General features: G+C 38.9%; 1 protein-coding gene across 3 annotated transcripts in view; it reads left to right on the top strand.

Moving 5' to 3' along the window:
- Positions 1 to 19946, top strand: part of LOC132811042 (ATP-binding cassette sub-family C member 9-like) — a 141134-nt gene extending 121188 nt beyond the window's left edge. For all 3 annotated transcript variants that reach the window (XM_060822753.1, XM_060822754.1, XM_060822755.1), the window contains exons 28-31: positions 1552 to 1660; positions 1789 to 1867; positions 18337 to 18513; positions 19571 to 19946. In XM_060822753.1, coding sequence (XP_060678736.1) covers positions 1552 to 1660; positions 1789 to 1867; positions 18337 to 18513; positions 19571 to 19750 — 545 coding nt within the window. In that variant the 3' untranslated portion in view covers positions 19751 to 19946. The remainder of the gene's footprint in view (positions 1 to 1551; positions 1661 to 1788; positions 1868 to 18336; positions 18514 to 19570) is intronic.
- The last annotated feature ends 4591 nt before the right edge of the window (positions 19947 to 24537 follow it).

Genomic DNA, 24537 nt, shown 5'->3' on the forward strand with positions numbered 1-24537 from the left:
GCCACTGTTACCTCAGGGAGATTGCTTGTGTCTTCCCCAGTGAACACAGATCTGAGGTAACAATTTACTTCTTCTGCCATTTCTTTGTTCCCCGTAATATATTCCCTATTTCTGTCTTCAGGGGCCCAAGTTTAGTCTTAACCATTTTTTTGTCTTTCACATACCTAAAAAAAGCTTTTACTATCCTCCTTTATATTTTTGGCCAGTTTACCTTCATACCTCATTTTTTCTCTGCATATTTCCTTAGTAATCCTCCGTTGTTCTTTAAAAGCTTCCCAATCCTCCGTTTTCCCACTTATCTTTGTTATGTTATACTTTTTCTCTTTTAACTTTATACTTTTCTTAACTTCCCACATCAGCCACGGCCACCCATGCCGCCTCCTAGGATCTTTCTTCCTTTTTGAATGAACTGATCCTGCATCTTGTGCATTATATACAGAAATATCTGCCATTGTTCTTCCACTATCATCCTTGCACCATTGAACTTTGGCCAGCTCCTCCCTCATAGCTCCTTAGTTCCCTTTATTCAACAGAAATATTGTCACTTCTGATTGACAAATCACAAGTGAAGAAAAATATAAAGTTAAAAGAGAAAAAGTATAACATAGCAAAGACAAGTGGGAATTCCTCAGTCAATATTCACAAGTCCGTTTCAGCTTTACTTTCTAATTTCCTTTTAGTATTTAAACTCTTCCTTAGATGATTTCAATCGTGCTTTTCAGGCACTGGTTAATCATTTCCTGTATGAAGAAACACCAACATGTTGCCCAAATTTCACAACAAATTTGAATAAGTGCTTTCTGTTCTGTTATTTTATAGCTGAAAGCATTCTCAATCTTAATGCAAATCTTTCAAGTCACAAATACATTCCCTCTGAGACTTCTCTTTGCATGTCTAGACTATCAACCTACCATGTCTTGCTCCTCATAATTTTTCTATTAAATATGCAGAATTAGTTTTGCTGCTTTTGCCTTCTAAGCCTCGAGAATTTGGATGGCTTTCTCAATTAATGATGATGAGAATTGCAGGTTTAATTGAAGCATCGTACTTTGCAGGACAATGTTTGTGCACTTGAACTCATCCTGATTTGGGGTTATTGATTAGCATTCCAGCTTTTATGTTTATACAAAATCCCTATAAGAAGTCCCCCCCACCCCATTTAAAATAGTTTCATTTTCACGCCAATAATTTAATGGAGCCTGCAAAAAAAAAATGGCAGCTCCATAAAATCATGAGAAAATAATTTTTTGTCTGATTTGGGTTGAAAATAAAGAATCCAACCTAGATAAGTTTCCACTCGCACTACAGAGATTACATGTAGCATTGATTTCCTCTTCATCACTAAGAACTGGGATGATAACATCTATTTATATTCAAGGTTCATTAGTCCATACAGGTTGAGGCAGACTTGTTCAAATGTGCGGTAAAAAAGCAATATATACTTTGCATTTGTGCAGATCTCTGCCTTGGTGATATTGTTTGTTGCAGGTTACTTTTCTGGCCATGCTTCTGTTTATTCACTAAAAATTTTGAAAGTCATTTTCATTGCAGGTTGTATAAAAGTTGATGGGTTAGATATTTCTTCAGTCACATTGGACCATTTGAGGCAATCAATCTCAATAATTCCCCAGGATCCAATTCTGTTCAATGGCACTATCAGGTAAATCATGAATGGTAATAGCAGAGCTATCATACGGAACATAAGAAAATATAGTCTTAAAATAGCAATGTATTCTTTAATTTTAGCCTACTTTATGAAATGCACCTAAAGTACTAATTTATATCTAGATTTAATCTGGATCCAGACTTGGTTCATAGTGATGAGGAATTGTGGGAAGCTTTGGAAGTTGCACAGTTGAAATCTATGGTAAGTGATTGGATCGTCTGCTGCTGTAAGCCAAATATGTTTGCAAATTCTCTCTCTGTACTTCATAACTGAACTAAGAGTGTGCAAAATGTTTAAAAATATAAAATAAAATAGGATCTGCTTATTTGATGCGTTGCTAGATGAAAGCTGCGATTGTTATCGTATAGTTCAGGTCACTACACTACCAGAAGGATGAGGAGGCTTTGGAGAGGGTACAGAAAAGGCTTACCAGGATATTGCCTGGTTTGGATGATATTAGCGATGAGAGGGGATTGGATAAAATTGCTTTGTTTTCACTTGAACATTAGACGCTGACGAGCAACCTGACAGAGGTTTACAAAATTGATAGGCATGGATAGAGTGGAGAGTGGGCATCTTTTTCCCAAAGGGCCTAGGTTTAAGATAAAAAGGGGGAATGTTTTAAAGGAGATTTGTAAACACATCTACCAACTCACCACTCAAGTTTCCCTTTTCTAAGGAAAGCATGCCCAAACATGAAATCTATCACACCCTCAGAGATTCTCAAGAATCTTTTTGCAATTTTCCAACGCTTTCAATATTTTTCTAAAAGGCAGAGTCCAGAATTGCACACAATACTCTTGTTGAACGTGAACTTGTGTTCTATAACAGTTCTTCAAAACCACCTTGCTTTTATACTATTTACCTCCAAATGGTCCAGAATAACATATGCCTTTTTAACTGCACACTCAAACTGTCCTGTTACAATTAATAATTAGTGTAAATCAACTCTCAGGTCATTCCCTGTTGACCTGCTTATGAGTTCGGCCAAAGTGACCATCAACATGCCTGCCCAACTTCCAAAGGTGCATTTGAACCTCTGAGTCACTGGAAAGGAATCTCTCAGTCTCCATCTTTTTGCACACTTGAGACTTTCTGCATTCTATGGGCACTGCAGGGTCTAGAATGCATTATCAGCCCTAATAATGCTACTTCATTTTGATAACTTTCCTTAAAAGTTTTGTTACAGTTTCTTTAAGGAGTAGTTAGTTAAGTTAGTTAATTTGTTCTTTGATTGTTATTGACTTAAAAGATTATGCCTCTCTGATCGGCACCCATTTTAGAATATATTCTGTACTATTTCTCCTCATGATTCCGACCAAAGTATATCACTTCTTTGTGATAAGGCTGTGTCCACCTTTTCTATCAGCTAGTCTGTGCTCTCTCAAAGTTTATCTCTTCAAGGTTCACAATACTTTCAAGTATTATCATCCGTTTGCAAAGGATGGATTAGAAGGTGGGAATAAGGTGTCAGACAATCTGGAGTCTTGAGCATCTGCTCACGGGCAGCTTGTTTGGAATGAAGGCGTCCTGGATGCCGCCTTCCTTCCTTCCTTCCTCCCTCCCTCTTTCTTCCTCTTCTTGATATATGTGTACGGTGGCAGGGCTACACCCTGGGGTGACCGATCCTCTAAGCTTGTCCTGGATTCTCCAGGGAATTGAAGACTGTCCTCTAGGACATCACTATATGCAATCCTGCAAAACAAAGCTGGAAATTCTAAAACGTATTGCACTTACTTTGCAATTTTCTTTAAATATTTCTGTTTACCAAATATAAAAATATTGAAAAATAGGGAAAAAAAGGCTACTTTTCTGACAGTGAAGAATCATGCTTTGGATTAATGAGTGTTTTTACTTTCCAATTGTCATAAGTACAAGTTATAACACTGTAGTTGCATTCCAGCGAAACCTCGCTTAATAGAAATAATGGTGCCTATGGGAAAAGTGGGATTGGGGGCAGACCAGGGAAAAAATATCACTCACCAGTGCTCAAAAATCATCCAAAAGTGTAATGCAAAGTATAGCACAGCCCGCGTGAAGGTTGAAATCATATTTATTAACAAAACAAAAGTAAATTGAACAACACATTTTTAAAAAAATTGTAAGAAAGCTGCTCTCTGTATAGTATCTCCCTCAGAAAGTTGCTCTGTCAGCAGCTGACATCAGCACATGCGCAGAACGGCACGAAGCCTGGCACCAATGTTGCGCATGTGCAGAACGGCAGAAACACTGATGCATGTGCAGTACGGCGTGGAGATTTCAGCGCGCACATTGTGCAATTGCAGAATGAAGCAGAATGAAACTGATCCCCGCTGAAATTGCGCTATTGCCAACAGAAGTAAGCATTCTCTAAAATACCGTTCTCTAATTCATCAGCGATGTTATAGCCAATTCGTGCTGCTGAAATGTGCGTTATCCCAAAACTACCTATAGGCAGTGCATCTAAAAGGATGGACATGATAGCCCAATAATGGCTGAAGTCTGGGGGCAAGTCTTGTGATGAAACCTCCAGAAATAGTTTGAAACACAGTGGGCAACTCTATAGCACCCTGGTGGGAGTGAGGGCTGCAATTGATTAATACTGTCTTAGGAACAATCCATTGAGAACAGGAAAGCTCCCCCTGAGCAGTCTAGCCAACACAGTTGTTGCTTCAGGGCATCAATGGTTTGCTCCATGTCACTGCTAGTTACTTTTAGGCCTCTTGTTGTAAGAGCACTGTCCTTGTCTGGTCAGCTGGCAGGTAGGAGTCGTGAGTCAGGGGCAGAAGGATTACTTCTTAGCAGCCAGCAACCAGTCTCTGGTTTGTCGTGGTGGACTAAAGATAACTAGAAGGCTTGGCCAATAATTTCAGTTTCAGCTTTCCTTTATTTGTTTAACAACTAAGTTATGCCTTTGCTGTCATAATTAATGTCACTATTTCTAAAATGCTGATGTTATGTCATTTTATGAGCTGCATCAGCATGTATACAGAAAGGTAAAGTCTCTCTACCAATATCTATAGAATATGAAATATTTGATTTCATTTTCAGAATTTTACAGTGTTTTCCTCAAAACCTCCCAAGATGGGAGTTCAGCAGCTAACACTAACTTCTAATATGTTATCAGACTTCAAATGAACATGTAATTTTGACATTATTTTCCAGCGTCCTCTCAATGAGCAATGAATTTCAGGCAGCCATAGAAGGAGTTGTGAATACTGCATTGTCAAATACATTTTATTTATATATCTAGATTTTGAATTATATTTGATCTTGTGAAATATATTTCTGGGAAATATCTTGATCACAACAATATAGCAGTATTTAGCAACTCTTTAAAAAGCTGCACTCACTATTTCTCAAGTCTGCACATAATCAGTTTAGGCATTTCTGAATAACTTCAAAATTAGTGGTGATACAAGACTCTGGAATCCTGCTAATGGCTAGATTGCAATAGCCTGATCTTTCGTTAAACGTAAAATTTCAACAACTGTAAGGCAGCAATATTTATTGACCATTTTTAGACTCTATTCAAACATGAGTCTTAAAAGGTACAAAAAGCATAAATCATCCTAAAGCACTATATCATGTTCTTTAACATTGAATCTAAAATATTTATTTTAAACTACAAACTACTTTTTGCACTAAAAAACAAAGCTTCTCCTTGACAGGTCCTGGAGGAAGTTGCTCCCAAATCAGTTACTATTAATCTCCAAGATTGTGTTTGTCACATATTCACATACATAAAGAATGTGGGTTTTACTTCTAACACATCTGTTGTAGAGTGAGGGGCGCACATGTGCAGACCGAACAAGACCCTAGAGCAATAGTCAGCAGATTTCAAAAGAGCTGTTGAAATGAAAATTTATGGTTTATATACACAAGGAGTGTTTCAGTATAGGTTTTACACATTGTCTAGCCAACCGTAAAGTTTTATAACCATGAAAAAGTAAATCTAGAAAACCTTCTTTAAAATTTATTATTCATTAGATGTAGACTTTTCTGAATAGGTTAGAGTTATTCCTGCCCTTTAAATTGGTGATATTCCGAAAGATTTGTTGCCCTCGCCCTTCTAAGTCAATCTTTAGAAGATACTGTCTGAAGAAAGAATCTTGATGATTTGCACAGTTAATCTTGTAGGTGGTGTACACTGCATGACTGTATATATTGGTCATAACACCAAATAATCCCTATCCTGTGGAAGCAGGCCATTTGGCCCATCAAGTCCATAATGACTCACTGAAAAGCATCCCACCTGTGCCCCCACCATATCCCTGTAGCCCTGAACTTCTATGGCTAATTCACCTAGCCTGCATATTCCCAGGGCACTGTGCAATTTACCATGGCCATTCCATCTCACCTGCACATCTTTAGAATGTGGGAGGAAACCAGAGCACCCAGAGGAAACCCAAGCAGGCAAGGGGAGAATGTACAAACTCCACACAGACAGTCACTGAAGGCTGGAATGGAACCCGGGTCCCTGGTGTTGAGGCAAAAGTGCTAACCACTGAGTCACAGTGCTGCCCACCATGGTGGTGGAGGAGGGAGTGAATGTTGAAGCTGGTAAATATGTGCTGCATTGTCCTAGATGGTATCAAGCTTTTTCGCTGTTGTTTGAGCTATACTGCATCCAAACTTGTGCCTTGCATATTGGACAGGCATAAGGAAATTAGGAGGTGAGTTACTTACATTAAAAATGCCTTGCCGTTGTCATGCACTTGATAGCCCCCAGGACGTTGATGGTAAGGATTCAGTATTGGGTACTGCCAGTGAATGTCAAGGGCTGATGTGTTAGATTCCCTCTTGTTTGAAATGGTCATTACCTGGCATATGTGCGATGCAAATATTTATCAACCCAAGCGAAGCCTGGATGTTGTTCAGGTTTTGCTGCATATAGACACTGACTGTTTCAGTATGAAGAGTTGTGAACAATATCAAGCATTATGTAATCATCAGCAAACATCTCCAATTCTGATCTTACGATACATGAACGATCATTAATGAAGCAGCTGAAGACAGTTGGGCTAAGGACACTACCCTGAGAAACTTCTGCAGTGATACTGCAGACTGGTTGCAAGCAATCCTAATTCTCTTCCTTTGGTGTAGGCATCACTTAACCTGATTCCTATTGACTCCAGTCTGCTAGGGCTCCCTGATGACACACTTGGCCAAATATTGTCTTGATGCCAAGGATATTTTAATCCTCATTTTTGGAATTAGTTTTTTTTATTTATGTTTGCATCAAAGCTCTGTCAAGGTTAAGCACTGAGTAAATTGAACATCAGTCAGTATGTGTTGTTTGATAGCAGTATTAATGACCCCTTCCGTCACTGTGCTGCTGATCAAGAATCTGATGGGGTGGTAATTGATTGGGTTGGATTTGTCCTGCTTTTGTGGACAGTACCTATCTGGGCAATTTAACACTTTACCTGTATTGAAACCACACTTTAATATGTTTTGCTAGAGCAATTCTTCATTGCTCTTATTAGATTTGAGAACCCAAATCGTTTGCAGTTTCTAGCACCTTGATATCATGGTATGTGAATGGATTTGATTGAAAACAGGCATCTGTTATGCTGGGGACCACAGGAGAGATTGATCACCCTTGGCAAAAGATGGTTACAAATATCACTGGGCTAATAATCCAGAGGCCCAGAATAATGCTATTGGGGCATGGGTTAAAATCGCACCACTGCAATTGGTGGAATTTAAATTCTATTAATAATCTGGAATTATAAAACTAGTCTCAGTGATAATCGTAAAACTGTCATCAATTGTCAAAAATACTCATGTGGTTCACTAATGTCCTTCAGGAAAGGAATCTGCTATGTTGACATAGTCTGGCCTACATCTGACATCAAAGCAAGTAGCAAGATGATTAACTCCTAACTACTTTCTATAATGGCCAAACAAGCCAGTCAATTCAAAGACACTTAGGGATAGGTAACAAATATTGGCTTTGCCATACCATCCACATCACAAGAGAGATTAAATGAAAAAATGCTTTAGTTTTATCTTTTGCACAGATGTGCTAGGTTCCTCTATTGTTGAGAATAGGAATGTTTATGGCACCTCCTCTTCCAAGTACTAATTGCCCACATTAGTCACTACTAAGTATGACAGGAATGCAGGGCTTCCAACTATTCTTTCAACTACAGGTCGTTCTGCATAACGCAACACCTGCGTTCCTCTGCAACCCCGTGCTATAGAATATCACTCTACAGAAGACCATGCAGTTCAAGGTTGCTATAACTGTTCAGTAGAAAGTTTGCATTATCTAAACAGTACCCACAATTCATCAATTGTGTTATAGCCAATTCATGTGAACAAAACTCACATTATATCAGAATGACCTGTATACTATGAGACTAGATTAGATTACCTACAGTGAGGAAACAGGCCATTTGGCCCAACAAGTTCACACTGACCTTCCGAAGAGTAACCCACCCAGCACCATTCTCCTACCGTATATTTACCCCTGACTAATGCACCTAACACAATGGGCAATTTAGCATGACCAATTCACCTGACCTGCACATCTTTGGATTGTGGGAGGAAACCAGAGCACCTGGAGGAAACCCATACAGACATGGGGAGAATGTGCAAACTCCACACATGCAGTTGCCCAAGGCGGGAGTCGAATTCGGGGATCCCTCGTGTTGTGAGGCAGCAGTGCTAACCACTGAGCCACCGTGCCACCCGTTTTATATTTAGCTGAGAGAATGGGTGGGGTCTTAGTTTAGCAAGAAAAATGGTATCATGTATAGTGTAACACTCCCTCGGAACTCCGTGAAAACAATGACTGCAGATGCTGGAAATCAGATCCTGGATTAGTGGTGCTGGAAAAGCACAGCAATTCAGGCAGCATCCGAGGAGCAGTAAAATCGATGTTTCAGGCAAAAGCCCTTCATCAGGAATACAGGCAGAAAACCTGAAGGGTGGAGAGATAAATGTCCTACCTGCCTATCTTCTTTTCCACCTATTCACTTCACCCTCCACCCTGACCTATCACCTTCATCCCCTTTCCCACTCACCTATTGTACTCTATGCTACTTTCTCCCCACTCCCACCCTCCTCTCATTTACCTCGCCACCATTCAGGCACTCTGCCTGTATTCCTAATGAAGGGCTTTTGCCTGAAACGTTGATTTCACTGTTCCACGGATGCATCCCTCGGAACTACACTGCAGTGTTTAGTCTCAAGTTTGGAGTGACTCTCATCTACAATCTTTATAGAAGAGAATGCAAAGGAATAGTTGCCATCCAATTATCCACTCAAACCTGCTTTTTTATTAAATATCAGATTAGATTAGATTACTGAGTGTGGAAACAGACCCTCCGAAGAGCAACCCATCCATACCCCTGCACCTAACACTAGGAGCAATTTAGCATGGCCAATTCACCTAACCTGCACGTTTTTGGACTGTGGCAGGAAACCAGAGCACCCGGAGGAAAACCATGCAGACACGGGGAGATTGTGCAAACTCCACACAGACAGTTGCCTGAGGAGGGAATTGAACCCATGTCTCTGGCGCTGTGAGGCAGCAGTGCTAACCACTGTGCCACCTTGCTGCCCGCTAAGACTGCTTGTCTTTCAATAAGATCATTGCTGATCTTCTACTCAGCTGCTTTTTTAAAAACCTATTTTAAAAAATAGGTTTAAATAGGTAGAATGAAATGTTAATTGTAGTCCTAAATATTGTCAACAAATGTGCATCAATGATTTTCTGATAATCTTAAGGGCTGAAGGCTTCTATTGCAGCTTCTGTTACTTGCCATGATATCTCTTAGTATCTTATGTATTAATGAGAGAACATTTCCCTAACCATTCTCTGGCATCTTGAAGTTTTCACAGCCATGATAGTTAATATTTACAACAGTAACTTGGGACAGTTACAGTTTTTTTTTGTTTAGTTAGTAATCTTAAAACTCTTCATTGTGATCTTAGAACATATTTTCAGTGGATTCTCCCTGAGGCTGATTGTCATTTAGCATTTTTAGTTTGAGAGGATCAGCAAGTGACTTCTTTCAGAACTTTCCCAGTACCACTTTGTAATTGTTCAAAGAGAGTACTCAAATGTCTCCAGGATGCTTGGCTGTTTTTGATAATGTGTCCATTCCTATGGTTGGTGCCTCATTGTTAACACACACAACTTGAGGAACATGCTGCAGCTTTGAGGAAAGCTCTCTATAGTAGTTGAAGAATAATATAAAAGTATTAATGTTAATGTTTAATGAGTCATTTATAATTAAAAACATATGTCCCTCCTTATACCAGATCACTTAGGAGGTAGCTCTACATATGTTGAACAGCTACTGCTGAGAAGACAGCTGAAGCCACAACCAGGAGAACTGAACAGAAATTCTGAGTGTGGCCAGGAGACCAGGTACTACTTGGGTGAAAAAGTAGTTGACAGAATGGGAAAGGGAAGACAGAAAACATGAAAATTGTTAGCTCAGCAGAAAGTTGGCAAGACAGAATTCTGACACCTGGTAAAAGTGAGCAGATGATTCTGAAGTGTTTGGTGTAGCATGAGAGCTGGTAAATATATTAAACTCATCAGGAAATTATGGCAATGATTTAAAACAAATAATCGCAGAAAGTTAAATGATGGAGTTAAGGCAACCTCCATCTTGTGAAAATTCTGTACCTGGAATATTTGAAAAGGATTTTACGGATGGATGCCAAACAGGTTAGACCATATTCTCTCATTGTCATCTGCAGACGGCTTTGTTTTGGCAATTTTATTTGGTAAATTTGTGCATTTAGATACTGTTTCTCCCCTCCAAGATATTTAACAATGTATTCTGATTTGTGCAATGTTTTCTGGAGCTGTCTGAAACTCACCAGGATCAACAAGAGGAGAAAACAGGAGCTATGGCTCAATCAAACTGACAGGCTAGAAAGCCTTTAAATGCTAAATCAAGACAACTGCAAGCTTGCCTAGTTGAAAGGTTTTTGCCAACAGAACTTGTTCTGACAGTATGCTTACACCACTTAAGGGTATAGCCAATATCTTGAATCTTTGCTGCAGTAATAAAGCAGCTTAAGCAGATTTTTACCTTTAGCCAACTCCAATTAAATGAGCAACACCAGTAGTAGTTTTTTTCTCTCTCGAGTGCCTGTTGCTCCAAAGAAGAGATGGACACATAGCTTCAGCTCCAAATAAACAGCAATTCCAACACAGGATCTGCTTTCTGAACAGTGCCTCAGGACACTCAGACTTTCACAGCGGTACAGGTATACGATAACATCCTTATTGTGAGCCAGATAGGCAAATATTGCCAGTGGCTGTCATGCTGAAGTTGCATTCCTTTGCTCCCTGTTAGTCCGAAAGGATTTGCTGATGTGAATTCCAAGAATTCTGCCATCTGTTACACACAAATCTCCTGTGTATCTCCTAGGTCACCAATTCCACGTTTTCAATACCTTTCAATCATTTTGTTATTTGAGACTAGTCAAATTAAGAGATCTTTTGAATTTGCTTTAGTGACCAGCTTTCCAAAGGTACAGGCAATCATTGATTTCCACGTGAGTGTAACCACTCGTGTATCTACCAGACAGCCCTACAACAGACTCTTACTGTTACAGTTCAGATAATCTGGATGTGTGAAGGCAGAACAATGCAAACCTAATCTCCCCTTCCACCCAACCAATCAATAAATTTCTGTTTCATTTACTGTTCATCCTATGTTGTGGGCAAACCATTTTCATCATGAGTGGTAGCTAATTGAGAGATACGAATGGAGACTGAAAGTAAAGATATTACTTCAATATCTTTTTAAAGACATTACAACAGTGGATTTTGTTATAAGGCTCCATTTATTATAAACGCTGCCATTAGATACACAAAATGCTTGGTAATGGAATGGCAGTTGCCCGGTACAAAGATGTCATTGCCCATATAATCACAGTGTACAGTGGAGTCAAGTGCTTGGGCATTTGTTCACTGAAATGAACAGATCTTTCACCTCCTGCTGGGATGATCATTAAAAACATTTCAATATGAAATTCTGAACTATGAAAGGAGTTCTTAGCAGGTTAATTTAAAACAATAATGCCTTGATTTTACTGAGACTCCTTCCCCGTGTTTCAGGTGCTGTAAATACTGACTGGAAAGGAGTCAGTTTCACATGGCTGCTTGTGTGAGTGATTGCCTTTCAGATTAATGGGTTTCTGCTATCTGTGTGTCTGGCAAAGTATTTCCTGTCCTGTATCGCCCGATCAATCTCAATATGTAATCTGACCGCCAAAAGGGGAAAAAATCTCTGTAAAGCTTGAGAATTTCAATAAAACCTAAAAGACTTACTTTGCCCCAAGATTTTTTTCATGTATGTGTTGATGGCTGTGGGAGGCTCTCATTTTAACTGAGGAGAACTTGTCACAGCAAGCAGTTTAAATGACGGCACATGTGCAAGTGCATCGTGGCAAAGTAAGTTGTATTACAATGGAGTGATGTCACCAGCCTGGTCTGCATAAGCACAGGGGCCGATGCCCATCTTTCTGTTCAGGCCAATTATTTTGTTATAAACACCCAAGTGAATACCCTGTAATAAATACAAAATCACTTAACAGGTCAAGCAGCATCTATGGGTGAAACAGATGTAAGGTCATCAATCTGAAACATTGATCCCTTTTCCCTCCATGATGTCAGACCAATTGGGTATCTCCAACATCTGAAAGCATTTTGCTTCTGTACAAGTGAATACCTTTGTAGAACTAAACAAAACCTTCTTTTTCATCAAGCTAGATCTGTGGCTACAACCGCGCTGTATGAGAGTCTACTTGTTTACCTACTCTGACAGCTGAGGTGCTCATGGCTAACCTCCTTTGACTTTGGGGTTCATCAGGGAATCTTCCAAGGAGTGGCCCAAATGCACCTGTTTGACAGCAGAGTTGATCGAGCAGGAGGCAGTATGTGGGGATGGGTGAATAGCAGTAGACCACATTGAGCAGAATGCCAATCTCCATATCCGTTCATTATTCTTCTTGCGAAAAGTCCGCATGGAGGGTTTTGTTTTTGCTGCGCTGAACTGACAAAATTAAGCTTTTCTCCGTTCTGTTGAGAGTGACAGAGTAAATGTGCAGATCATTAGCCCGGGCCAGCAACTACTGTGCTCGCTGTTGGACATGATCATAATTCTAAAGAATGCCACTGGCACACCCACTATGATTGTGTCACATGGACTTGTGGGCAGAACCACTTAGGGTCTCGAAGGAGTGAAGCTGATGTCTGGTCCCCCTGAGTCTCTGTAACAGTATGAATTATATCAATATAACTTGCAACTAGTTGCTATGTGCAAGGAACTAGATCTTATTGACAAGAAGAGATTTTTTTTCTGGTTGTCCAGGAAGCCATATCACCAATAATGCAACACCTGATGGGAACAAGACAGTTTCATTCAAAATACAAGTTGTGAAAGTTTTACATTTTACAAGACAGACAGCAAGAGCTGTCAAGGAAGGGCAATTACCTGGACGTCTTATCACTGGACTATTAATCCAGAGACCTAAAAGATGTTCTGGGGAGCCTGGTTCAAATTCTACCATGGCAGAAGGTGGGATTTGAAATCAATTTTTTAAAAAAAATCTGGAATTAATGGTTTCATGGTTATCATTAAACACTTATCATCAGAAAAATATTTCTACAACAGTTCTTTAGAATGTTCTTTAGGAAAGGAATCTGCTGTCCTTACCTAGTTCTGGCCTACATGTAACACCACCCAGAACAATGGGGTTGGCTCTCAGTTGCAATTAGGGATGGAGAATAAATGCTGGTCTAGCCAGTGACCCCCCATGATCCTGTGAATGAATTAAAAATATATATTTAAAAAGGAAGATCAAAGCCCCTTAGAGATAAGACTGAGGAAATAATATTGGGGAACCAAGAATTGACAGAGGAGTTGAAAACTTCTTTGCATCAGTCTTCACAATAGAAGACACCAATGGCATTGCAAACAAGGGGCAAAAGGTGAAGAGAAGATAATTATCGCTAGGGAAACTAATGGAGCTAAGGCCTGATAAGCCCCTTTAGATGTGATGGGATACATCCTAGAGGAAACAGCTTTCAGAGATAGTGGGTGCACTAGCAGTATTTGTTTAAGAATCCTTAGGTTCTAGAAAAGCCCAAGAGGATAGGAAAACTGCCAATGCAATACCTTTTATTTAAAAGAGGGGAGGGACAAAGAAAAGTAATTGTAGACCAATTAACTTAACGTCTGTTTTTGGAAAAAACATTAGAGTCTGTTATAAAGTAGATCAATATAGTGGGACATTTAGAAATACATGATATGATTGAACAGAGTCAGTGTGACTTTGTGATAGGAAATCATTTACTACAATTCTTTAACAAGCAGGATGGCTAAAGGGAAGCAGTGGATATATTTGGATTTTCAGAAGGCTTTTGGTAATGTACAACATATTAGGCTACTTAATGAAACAAGAGCCCACAGTGTTGAGGATGGTACATGAGCTTGGACAGAGGATTGGCTAACTAATGGAAGTCAGAGAATTGGGACAAAGGAGCCATTTTCAGTATGGGTTCCATATGCTGTTTTCAGTTTCTGCATGTAGTAATCCAGGTTATTTTCATGATTTGGCGATGCCGGTGTTGGACTGGGGTGTACAAAGTTAAAAATCACACAACACCAGGTTATAATCCAACAGGTTTAATTGGAAGCACACTAGCTTTTGGAGCGATGCTCCTTCATCAGGTGATAGTGGAGGGCTTGATTGTAACACAGAATTCATAGCAAAAATTTACAGTGTGATGTAACTGAAATTATACATTGAAAAATTGATTGTTAAGCCTTTCATCTGTTAGAATACAGTGATAGTTTCACTTCTTTCATGTGTAAATCACAAAACTTTTTTTTAAACTTGCATTCTCGGGTTAGCTGTTAACAATGGTGATAGCTAGACAATATGTTGAAGGTGTTGGCCCTTGTGTTCTCTCTCTATGCCATGATGTTTAGATTGATTCTAATCTTAAGAAGTGAGATAACAAGTTTTACATAAATTCATGCAGTTTTTGAGCAAAATACAATGTAACTCTGCAAGTACAAATTCACCCCACAAAATATATGTGTGCATGTGAGTCTTTGTCTGTGTGTGTGTGTGTGTCTGTCTGGGGTGGAGGTTGTGAGTGTGAGAATGTGTGTGTGTGTGTAGTGAATGCAGACTGTCTTAAGTCTGTGAGGGGGTGCATGTGGGAGTGTGTGCATCTATAAGGGTGTGTGTGGGTGTCTGTGTGTGCATCTGTGTGTACCTATGTCCGTGTGTACCTATGTCTGTGTGTGTGTTGGAGTGTGTGTGTGTGTGTGTGCGCAGTGCAATGGTGATCACCTGTAATGTGACTTGAACCCAAGGTCCCGGGTGAGGCCCTCCCTATGGGTACCAAACTTAGCTATCAGCCTCTGCTTGGCCACTTTTCTCTGCTGCCTGTCCCGAAGTCCGCTTTGGAGAAGCATGGCTGAGCAGAGGCTGATAGCTAAGTTCGGTACTCATAGTGGGCCTCAACCGGGACCTTGGGTTCATGTCACATTACAGGTGATCACCATTGCACTACACCCACACACAGATATTCCTACACACACACACTTTCACATACACATGGACACAGGTACACACAGACGTGCACACAGACACCCACACACACCCTTATAGACACACACACTCCTACACACTCACATGCACTCCCTCATAGACTTAAGACTCACTACACACTCACACACTCACATACACACAAACAGACAAAGACCCACATGCACACACATATTTTGTGGGGTGAATTTGTACTTACAGAGTTACATTGTACTTCGCTCAAAAACTGCATGCATTCATGTAGAACTCTGAGCTCAAAAACTATATGAATTTATGTAAAACTCTGATTCTAATCTAAAAAGTGAGATAACAATCTAAACATCAGGTCATAGGCAGAGAACACAGGGGGCCAACACCTTCAACATATTGTCTAGCTATCACCATTGTTAACAGCTAACCCGAGAATGCAACTTTTAAAACAAGGTTTTGTGATTTACACATGAAAGAAGTGAAACTATCACTGTATTCTAACAGATGAAAGGCTTAACAGACAATCAATTTTTCAATGTATAATTTCAGTTACATCACACTAAATTTTTGCTATAAATTCTGTGTTACGATCGAGCCCTCCACTATCACCTGATGAAGGAGCGTCGCTCCGAAAGTTAGTGTGCTTCCAATTAAACCTGTTGGACCATAACCTGGTGTTGTGTGATTTTTAACAAGTTATTTTCTGTTATCTCTTCTTCTGCAGAACTGTCTCCACTTATCAATTTTCCCTAACAAAGTAGCAAGGATTGTGAACTTGCTTTGTGAGCAAATGGATCAAAGCCATTCTACAAGTTTTGTGCCTTTGAACAGATTTTGTCACATGTAATGCATACATAGAGGTTTAATACATACATAGCTTCAACTTTAATTAACTTAAACAAAATAATATGCACATAAATACAAACACAGTTGCCTTGAAATTAGGAAATTAAACTGTATTGGATGTAGGTTTGCTCGCTGAGCTGGAAAGTTCATTTCCAGACGTTTCGTTACCCAACTAGGTAACATTTTCAGCGGACCTCATGTGAAGCAATGCTGAAAATTCCTGCTTTCTATTTGTATGTTTGGGTTGTTTTGGGTTGGTGATGTCATTTCCTGTGGTGAAGTCAATTTCTGTTCCTTTTCTCAAGGGGTGGCAGATTGGGTCTAACTCGATGTGTTTGTTGATAGAGTTCCAGTTGGAATGCCATGCTTCTAGGAATTCTCGTGCATGTCTTTGTTTGGCTTGTCCTAGGATGGGTGTATTGTCCCAGTCGAAGTGGTGTCCTTCCTTATCCATATGTGAGGATTCTAGTGAGAGAGGGTCATGGCTTTTTGTGGCAAGTTGGTGTTCATGTATCCTGGTGGCTAGTTTTCTACCTGTTTGTCCAATGTAGTGTTTGTTACAGTTCTTGCACGCCATTTTGTAAATGACGTTAGTTTTGCTCATTGTCTGTATAGGGTCTTTGAAATTCATTAGCTGCTGTTTTAGTGTGTTGGTGGGTTTGTGGGCTACTATGATGCCAGACCACTCGGACTCCTTGGCATCATGAACCTTGGCCACCAGGATACACGAACACCAACTTGCCACAAAAAGCCATGACCCTTTCTCACTAGTATTCTCACATACGGATGAGAAAGGACACCACTTCGACTGGGACAATACATCCATCCTAGGACAAGCCAAACAAAGACATGCACGAGAATTCCTAGAAGCATGGCATTCCAACTGGAACTCTATCAACAAACACATCGAGTTAGACCCAATCTGCCACCCCCTGAGAAAAGGAACAGAAATTGACTTCACCACAGGAAATGATATCACCAACCCAAAGAAACCCAAACATATAAATAGAAAGCAGGAATTTTCAGCATTGCTTCGCGTGAAGTCTGCTGAAGATATGACCTAGTTAGGTAACAAAACATCTGGAAACGAACCTTTCAGCTCAGCGAGCAAACCTACATCCAAAACCTCAACCTGAGCTACAAATCTTCTCAAAACTCAGTAAACTGCATTTAACAAAATGTGAAAATAATATTTACAGGCATGGATACAAAAATAATTGAGGCATAAGTTCTTCATGAGAAGATGTAACAAAACAGAAATCTTGTATTTGTCAATGTGAACATTAGCATTTGTTGCTCATCCCTAATCGCTCTTGAATCAAATGCCCTGATTAACCATTGCAAACGGGAGATAAGAGTGAACCACATTGCTGGAGATCTGGAATGATGTCAGGCTGACTGGAATCAGATGGTTTTCTTTACAACAATAGATGACCAATAGTTTTGTGGTCACCATTACTACTGATGAGCTTTCTGTTCCATATTTATTAATTAAATCTAAACAACATCAGCTGCCTGTTGGGATTTAAACCCTTTGTCCCCATAGCATTAATCTGGGCTCTGGACTATTATTAATCAAGTGACATTGCCATTACCTGACCATATCCCTTTAGACAATATATTCAGGATATTAGATTAGCATTATTAATTACAAATGATAAATTCAGCCATTATTGTGTTCACTGCATAGCAAATTACAGGTAAAGCAGTCTTACAATGACATCAGTGCAATTTCTATCTGCCTATTACAAGTTGTGACGTAGACATCAGATTTTTATAAATTCATTAATGGAATGTGCGTGTTACTGACTAGGCCAGCATTTATTGCCCCTTCTAGAGGGCATTTAAGAGTTAACCATATTGCTTGGGTCTGGAATCATGTGTAGGCCAGATCAGGTAAGAGATTGCAGTTTCCTTCCTTAAGGATATTAATAAACCAGATGGGTATTTTTCTGACAATTGACAATGGATTCACTACTTCATTTATGTTATCCAATCAATTGTATCACGGCCAATCCATTGTATCAGGAAAAAATAAATACAATAAGCTGTTGTGCTTTGATACCTAAATGTTTAAGTGAAATAACTTCTTTAAAGATGTTTGAAAACAGCCTGAGAAGTAGTAAATAAAATAACTATTCAAAGACTATATTGGTTTATGTTTCAGTTAGAACAAAATTCTGACCACCAACACTGACAGCACAATACAATATCATTTTTGAAATGATTAACTATTGCTGAGTTTTGTTTCATTAAGTGCTTTCTTTTATTAGGTGAGTGAGCTCCCAGAGGGACTGAATACCCTTATGACAGAAGGGAGTGAAAACTTCAGCTTGGGTCAGAGACAACTTTTCTGCATTGCTAGAGCCCTTATCAAGAAATCAAAAATTACTGTTATGGATGAAGCAACAGCATCTGTTGATATGGAAACTGATGCAGCTTTTCAAACTGTAAGAAAAAAATTAAATATTGCATGCAATTTCGTAAAGCCAAGTTAGTTATGACTGGATGTTATTTTTTAAAAATTTTTTTGTTGCAAAATTCTGTTAATTACCTAATAAACTTCCAGTTTCTTATTCCTGATGAAGAGTTTATGCTTGAAATGTCGACTCTGCAGCTCCTCGAATGCTGCCTGACCAGCTGTGCTTTTCCAGCGCCACACTTTTTGACTCTGATCTGCAGTCCTTGCTTTCTTCCAATTTGATGTCTATGTTGTGTTGTAGATGTAGTTTATAGCGAATAGGTTTTGCAGTAATTTAAGTCACCAGTGCGTGCTGATGCTTTTGTTTTTGTTCTTCATTTACCTAATAATGCAAGATCTATGCAACATTTACTCTGAAAATGTGCATATGTTTTGGGTAACAACACATAATATAATATAATATAATATAAGTAGAAATGCTCAACAGATCAGGCAATATCTGTTTAGAGAGAAACAGTGAGTGTTTCAAGTGGGGATCTTTTGCTTGGATTGGAAAATGTTCTAGTTGTAACATGTTTTAAAAAAGCACAGGCAAGTACCCTGTAAATATGTATACATGGAATTAAGACCAAATAACAGTAACATTTAACATTGTAGTCATGAAAATGGTTCATTTTGTTTCAGTAAGATATTTTTGTTTGTAGTAGTGGATATTGGCTAAAACCTTTCTGTAATTTAATATGGAATCAATTAGGATATATTGTTTTATTGAGTTATATCAAGCATTTGATTACTAGAAAATAATCCATGATCAATGATTCTAGTTCCAAAACAAGTACACATTTTAAGAATATTATTCCTGCCATTCTCTTCCTTGCCTAGTCTTCAAGTAAAATGGAAAGACTGATTACAGTTTAGCCATTTTTCAGAAAAATAAATTAGTGATAAAGTAATTGACTATTATATAGATCAAGAATACATACTGAAGAACATCTGTGGTAGCGTCAAGTAACTCTGCTTAGATTGATGCTCAGCATAGGAAAGCAAATATTTCATGTAGCTTGTGCATTTGGTTTCTTCTCTAGGTTATTCATACGGCATTCACAAACAGTACAGTGCTTATTATTGCTCATCGTATACGTACTATTATGGATTGCGAGAGAGTTCTAGTTATGGAACAAGGAAGGATTGTAGAAGATGGAGACCCACAGACCCTGCAACACAATGATGGTTTGTTTGCTAAATTAGTGAAGGCAGCCAAATGATGAACACATAACACGACTGCTAATACATTGCATGTATTTTTGTTTTCAAAATACTGTACAGTGGCAAGTAAAAGCAAAAGGAATTTCTGCCAAAATAAGGTATTCTATGGAATAGAAAATATTAATTTTTAAGGCACTTTACTTTGGAATCAAAGAATAATAATGTCATAATTTAATTTTTGCTGTTTTTTGGAAAGTGTTGCATCAAGTTTCCAACTATATAATATTGTCCATTAAGAATTCTTGATTTTTTAAATTTAAAAGTATTGTAAATTATCTTCATTAAAAGATTGAAATGTGTGGAGATATGGGACTGAATTTATTTGTTTTCATGACATTTCCTAAAATGAACATTGTAAAAATTGATTGCCAAGCACTGGTATTCTGGATATCACTGAGAAATTGATAAAAGTCCTACTTTTTTAAAGAAACTGTCAATGGGTAACTTTTCTGTAAATTTTAGAGAGAAGTAAAGATAAAATCTCCTAAATTTAAAACTGAGTTTTTTTTATACCTAGGAAAATGATTGTATTACCTTTAAAAAGCATTAATTAGACATAGCACTGATTAAAAAAAAAACAGATATCAAACGTGACACGAGTTGATGCCTATTGTTTTCATAAACTATGAATTGCCCACATTGGTTAAGATTTACGCCAATTTTTAATATATGGTCAAAACCAAATATTATAAAAGCCTGTCATTTCACTGGACTTTATTTGAACTCAAATTCATAGTCAAATGAGCTCCCTTTCCTGAGATGCACACTATGTATAATCCGCCAGGACCCCTCTATTGCTGTCTACCACAAACCTACTATTGGGCCATACATGCGTTGGGATTCCTAGAGTTATCAGCAACATTTTAAATATAACCTAAGCCATTTGCTCAATGTGCAAGTCATCCTGTGAGATAACGGCTATGGCTATCCGATTCAGATTTGATTTGGAGATGCCGGTGTTGGACTGGGGTGTACAAAGTTACAAATCACACAACACCAGGTTATAGTCCAACTGATGGTTGGTCAACCATCAGGTGGACAACCACCTTACGAAGGAGCGGCGCTCTGAAAGCTAGTACTTCCAATTAAACCTGTTGGAGTATAACCTGCTGTTGTAAGATTTGTAACTCTGTTCAGGTTTGTCACTGTATATTTTATTCAGTCACATGTATATAAATATAAACACACAGCTCACATTTTTGGATGCATGCACATTTATATAGATATGACAGAACCTAAAGTGGTAATATGGCCAGTCATGTCTGTGGTTACACTGTGCAAGAACATGGTACACTGTTTCACTTCCCTGTCTGTTAGCCAGATACTTGCCATTTTTCTCTTCACAAAATTACCTAATTCTATTTTGAACACCTTGATTGAATCTGACTCCATGACACCACAGGCACTGCATTCCAAATCTAACAAGGTGCTGTGTATTTTTTCCCACATGTCACTATTGCTTCTTTCACCAGTCGCATTAAATTGCTATCCTCTGATTTTTCTCTCGTCTGTCAATATCTCCTCCATCTACGTTCTGTCTGATTTTCCAAACACAAAGAAACATTATTAGAACATTACATATCTGTGAATAATATCAGACAATTACTTCACACTGGCTCGCATCCAGATATCCTGCCTCTTCACCCTGCTCCAAAAACACAGTCTCAGCTGACTGGACCACGTACGCTGCATGTCAGACAGGAGGCTCCCGAAAGACCTACTGTACGGGGAACTGCCCTCCAGCAAGAGAGCACAGGGGTGGCCCCTTCTTGGTTTCAAAGATGTCTGCAATAGAGACGTGAAGTCACTGAACTGAGTGTCGAGAGGTGGGAGGACGTTTCAAGCGATTGCTCTCGCTGGAGGCTGGAATTACACAGAGGTCTGAAAAGAGAAGAGAAGCTGAGGCTTGCTGCTGAAGAAAAGAGCACCCACTGATAAAACAGCACCAGGACAACACCCGAGGACAGCGCCTTCAAGTGCAGTCACTGCAGCCGAGACTGCCACTTCCGTTTGGGCCTCTACAGCCATGACAGACGCTGTTTTACCAACAAAGATTGAAGCAAGGCTTGCCAGGCACAGATCCATGGTCTCATGAGATTACGGATGCCACCACCACTACACACAAGCTTCAAGAACAATTTTCAGTTTCTCATAATACAGTAAATACTCCTGCTGGCCTAAAAATCACAACTTTCTACTATCCATTTCCCTTTAGAAAGAGATCATTGAATCTGTTTCCACTACCTTTGAGCTTAAATATGTGTCCACTGGTTACTAATTCTTCAACCAGTGAAATTTCTTCTTCTTCAGTCTTATCAAAATTCTTCATGATTTAAATACTGCAATCTCACCTTTTACTTTCTCTGTCATAAGAACAATACTAGCTGTTCCTTTTCTCATGACTGAAAGTCTTTATTTTTAGTACCATTTTAGTAAATCTCCTTTTTATCCTCTAAGGCCTTGACATTCCTTCTAAATTGTAGTGGTGAGAATTCAATACAACACTCCAGCTCTGACATTTCCAGTGATTTTCTAAAGTCACTATGTTGGATCAGAATCCTGACCTCATGACACCATTTTGGGGGAGGCGAGCAGGAATTAAGATGGGAGCTCACCCACTTGTTTAATTCAGTTATCTTGTTGAGGCAATTATAAATTCTAAATATATGTTTATTTCAAATTCGCATTCTATGTACTTGTAGAAGTAATTCTACAGGTAGATAAGGGTAGGTCAGGAGGTTTAAAAATTTAAGCTTGTTTCTAAATAGTTAGAAGCAGCAGTTGGTATAGCACCAACAGTTTGGGATAACTTTCAGTGAGAAAGAAAGAGAGAGGAGCACCAGCTGTAGCTTTGAAAGCAAGGTGGGTGAGGAAGCTTGGTGCTGCTGTGGCTCTGAAATTGGCTGAATCAACTGTCCACAAAGGCGAGAACAGAGAAAACTTTACTCAATGGTATTAGTATACAGGAAAACACAACTACTTACAGCTGTTAGAACTTTAGTACCTTTTTGGACTGCATTTATGTACTGACAGTGAAATCTTTGTGATACTGTTGCCAGGAAAGATTAACTTCAATTGCTTTGGAGGCCATTTGCTGGTAGTCACACTGAAGGTGGCCATGACTCTGGCATAGGCACTTTTTAGGCTGAAACTCCATTTAAACCAGTTGAGACTAGTAGTGACATAAATAGGTAGACTTTAAATCAGGCTTTAAACTAATGAGAGTTTAAATTTTTGTAAGATTCTGAGTTAACCCTAAAATTGCTTGGGAATTGTCACTCTATAATTATTATACCTCACTTGGGTAATGAGCTGTAAATCAAACCCTGCTAATCCTGGAGTCCTCAAAAAGTTAAAGATTTATTAAAGTTCTCAGAATTCCCCAGTTCACCTGTTTTTCATACCCAGCTTGAAAAAAATACCTGGACCAGGTTTCTGTTCTTAATTACTATTTGTGACAAATGAATAGACTCTAGATGAACGTAAATAATTATGAACTAAATGTACATATACAAACAACTTGACATTAAAGAAAAAAGGGTGTATGGGAGGCGATTCAATGGTCCCTGGTCATAGGCTTGTGAGGTTCTGCTGGTTTTTGATTCTTTTTCTCCAGATTTTTAAAATTGTTTGTAGACGTTACAGGGTATGTGGTTCATACTTCTAAAGTTTCTGACTTATTGTTTAAGAGCCACAGCTTATAAAAATTGGCAAGAGGAACAAACTAGTTATCATCAAGCTTAAAGTGCTTTGTACTGCTAGAGAAAAGAGACCGCTTCTGATGCAGAGATCAGATATCTTTCTGACAATCTCATTCATATCTCCAAGTCTGTCATGCGGAACCATGTGGAACCCGTTGCTGAAATCCATATGGACAACGTCCACTGCTTGCCTTCGTCAATTTTTTTTGAAGAAGTCACAATCAAGTTAGTGAGTCTCTATTTCCCATGCACCGGGAGCATTTTATTATCCCTCTGGAAAAAAATCAAGGACACTGTATCCTTGAGAAAAGGAACAGCTTTTAGAAAAAAAAGACCAACTTTGTGACAAGTTCCTCCTTAAGAAAAAAAAACCATCAATACCAAAAGATGGCTTCATTATTAAAACAATTCAAAACCCGGTTAGTAGTATAAACACACAAATATACTATGCTAATTGTAAACATGCATAACCACATGCAAATTCAGGCCGTGGCACACCTGCCACCAAATTTCTCCATGTCTCATTCAAATCTCGATAAACCATCGGTAACCATGTTTTCACAATTTGCCACATGTACAGTTGTCAAATTGAATGGCTGCAATAACAAGCTTCATCTAAACAGTCTGGCATTTTTGTCCTTAAAATTTTTCCACAAATGTCAATGGGTTATGATCAGTGTATAGGATTGTCTCCGGTGCATTGCTGGTAATATAAATACTGAAATGTTGAAATGCTAACACCAAGCTCAAAGTCTTTTTCTCCACCGTTGAATATTTTTGTTGATGAATGTTCAACTTTTTGGAAAAATACCCGATGGGTCTTTCTATTCCCTCGTCATCCTTCTGTACTGCACTGACACCCACATCACTGGCATCAAAAGCCACCTTGAAAGACTTCGTGTAATCCGGGGAAGCTAATACTGGGGCAGTGGTTAAAACAGTTTTTAGGCTGTCAGATGCCTTTTAACAGTCCTCTGTTCACTGAGACATCTTGCCCTTTTTTAACAATTCAGTGAATGGAGCAGCTATACTGCTAAAGTTCGGCACAAACTTGCGGTAAAATCCACTCAATCCCAGGATCTGTT

This window comes from Hemiscyllium ocellatum, chromosome 4, assembly GCF_020745735.1.
Source record: "Hemiscyllium ocellatum isolate sHemOce1 chromosome 4, sHemOce1.pat.X.cur, whole genome shotgun sequence".
NCBI lineage: Eukaryota > Metazoa > Chordata > Chondrichthyes > Orectolobiformes > Hemiscylliidae > Hemiscyllium > Hemiscyllium ocellatum.